The sequence below is a fragment of the Morone saxatilis genome, unplaced genomic scaffold (assembly GCF_004916995.1).
Source record: "Morone saxatilis isolate NCDOM2014 unplaced genomic scaffold, NCSU_SB_2.0 Contig15, whole genome shotgun sequence".
Classification (NCBI taxonomy): Eukaryota; Metazoa; Chordata; class Actinopteri; family Moronidae; genus Morone; species Morone saxatilis.
In genome coordinates, this window is record NW_023339707.1 from 9364373 (window position 1) to 9365271 (window position 899).

The 899-nt window shown below is 34.6% G+C and overlaps 1 protein-coding gene across 1 annotated transcript in view; it reads left to right on the forward strand.

Annotated features, from left to right (window-relative positions):
• Positions 1-899, forward strand: part of LOC118325046 (taste receptor type 1 member 1-like) — a 7169-nt gene that overhangs the window by 3123 nt on the left and 3147 nt on the right. The window contains 1 exon segment of the mRNA XM_035657609.1: positions 721-736. Coding sequence (XP_035513502.1) covers positions 721-736 — 16 coding nt within the window.

Consider the following 899-nt stretch of genomic DNA (forward strand, 5'->3'; position numbering starts at 1 on the left):
ACTAAGGCTGTCATTGTCAACATCCACATGAATATTAAAATCACCTACAATAATTACTTTATCTGATTTAAGGACTAAACTTGATAAAAACTCTGAGAATTCAGATATAAAATCAGAGTACGGTCCAGGAGCGCGGTACACTATAACAAATAGAACTGGCTGCAGAGTTTTCCAGTTTGGGTGAGAAAGACTAAGCAAGGCTTTCAAATGAATTATAATTTAGTTTTGGTTTAGGGTCCATTAAAACGCTCGAATCATATATGGCTGCTACTCCACCTCCTCGGCCCCTGTGCCTGGGGGATGTGAGTATTAATGTGACTGGGGGGGGATTCATTTAGGTTAACATACTCCTCATGTACAACATGCTCTTTTTTGTATATTGGATATATTACAAACAGTTCAACAAGAAAATCACAGAACATTGCAGTAAGATAATAAGTAAAAATAATCACATTTTATTTCCAAAAATTTAGTCTGTGTCCATAAAGAACGAGAAACACAGGGATACAGGCACTGAGAAAAAATGGTGGCACACAGTACATTAGGGCTAAGTAGCCTTTATTTATTACTTCTGGTTAATGAGTTAAATCTTGAATTTATATATGAACAAAACACAAAATCTGAATTTGTACACCTTCAAAAAAATCCTGACATCCTGCATCCTAATTTTAACTTCAATATAAAAACTTAAATTATACAAGTATTTGTGTGCTGGTCTAGCCCAGAGGATTTCAAAGTGTGAGGCGAACCAGGGGTGCTCCAAACAGTTTCAGGGGATGCTCAGTGAATGAAAAAAATATTACATTGGTTATTACATAAGTTATCAAAAGGAGATTCAATTTCAGTTCAATTCAATTCAATTTTATTTGTATAGCGCAAATTCATAACAGAAGTTATCT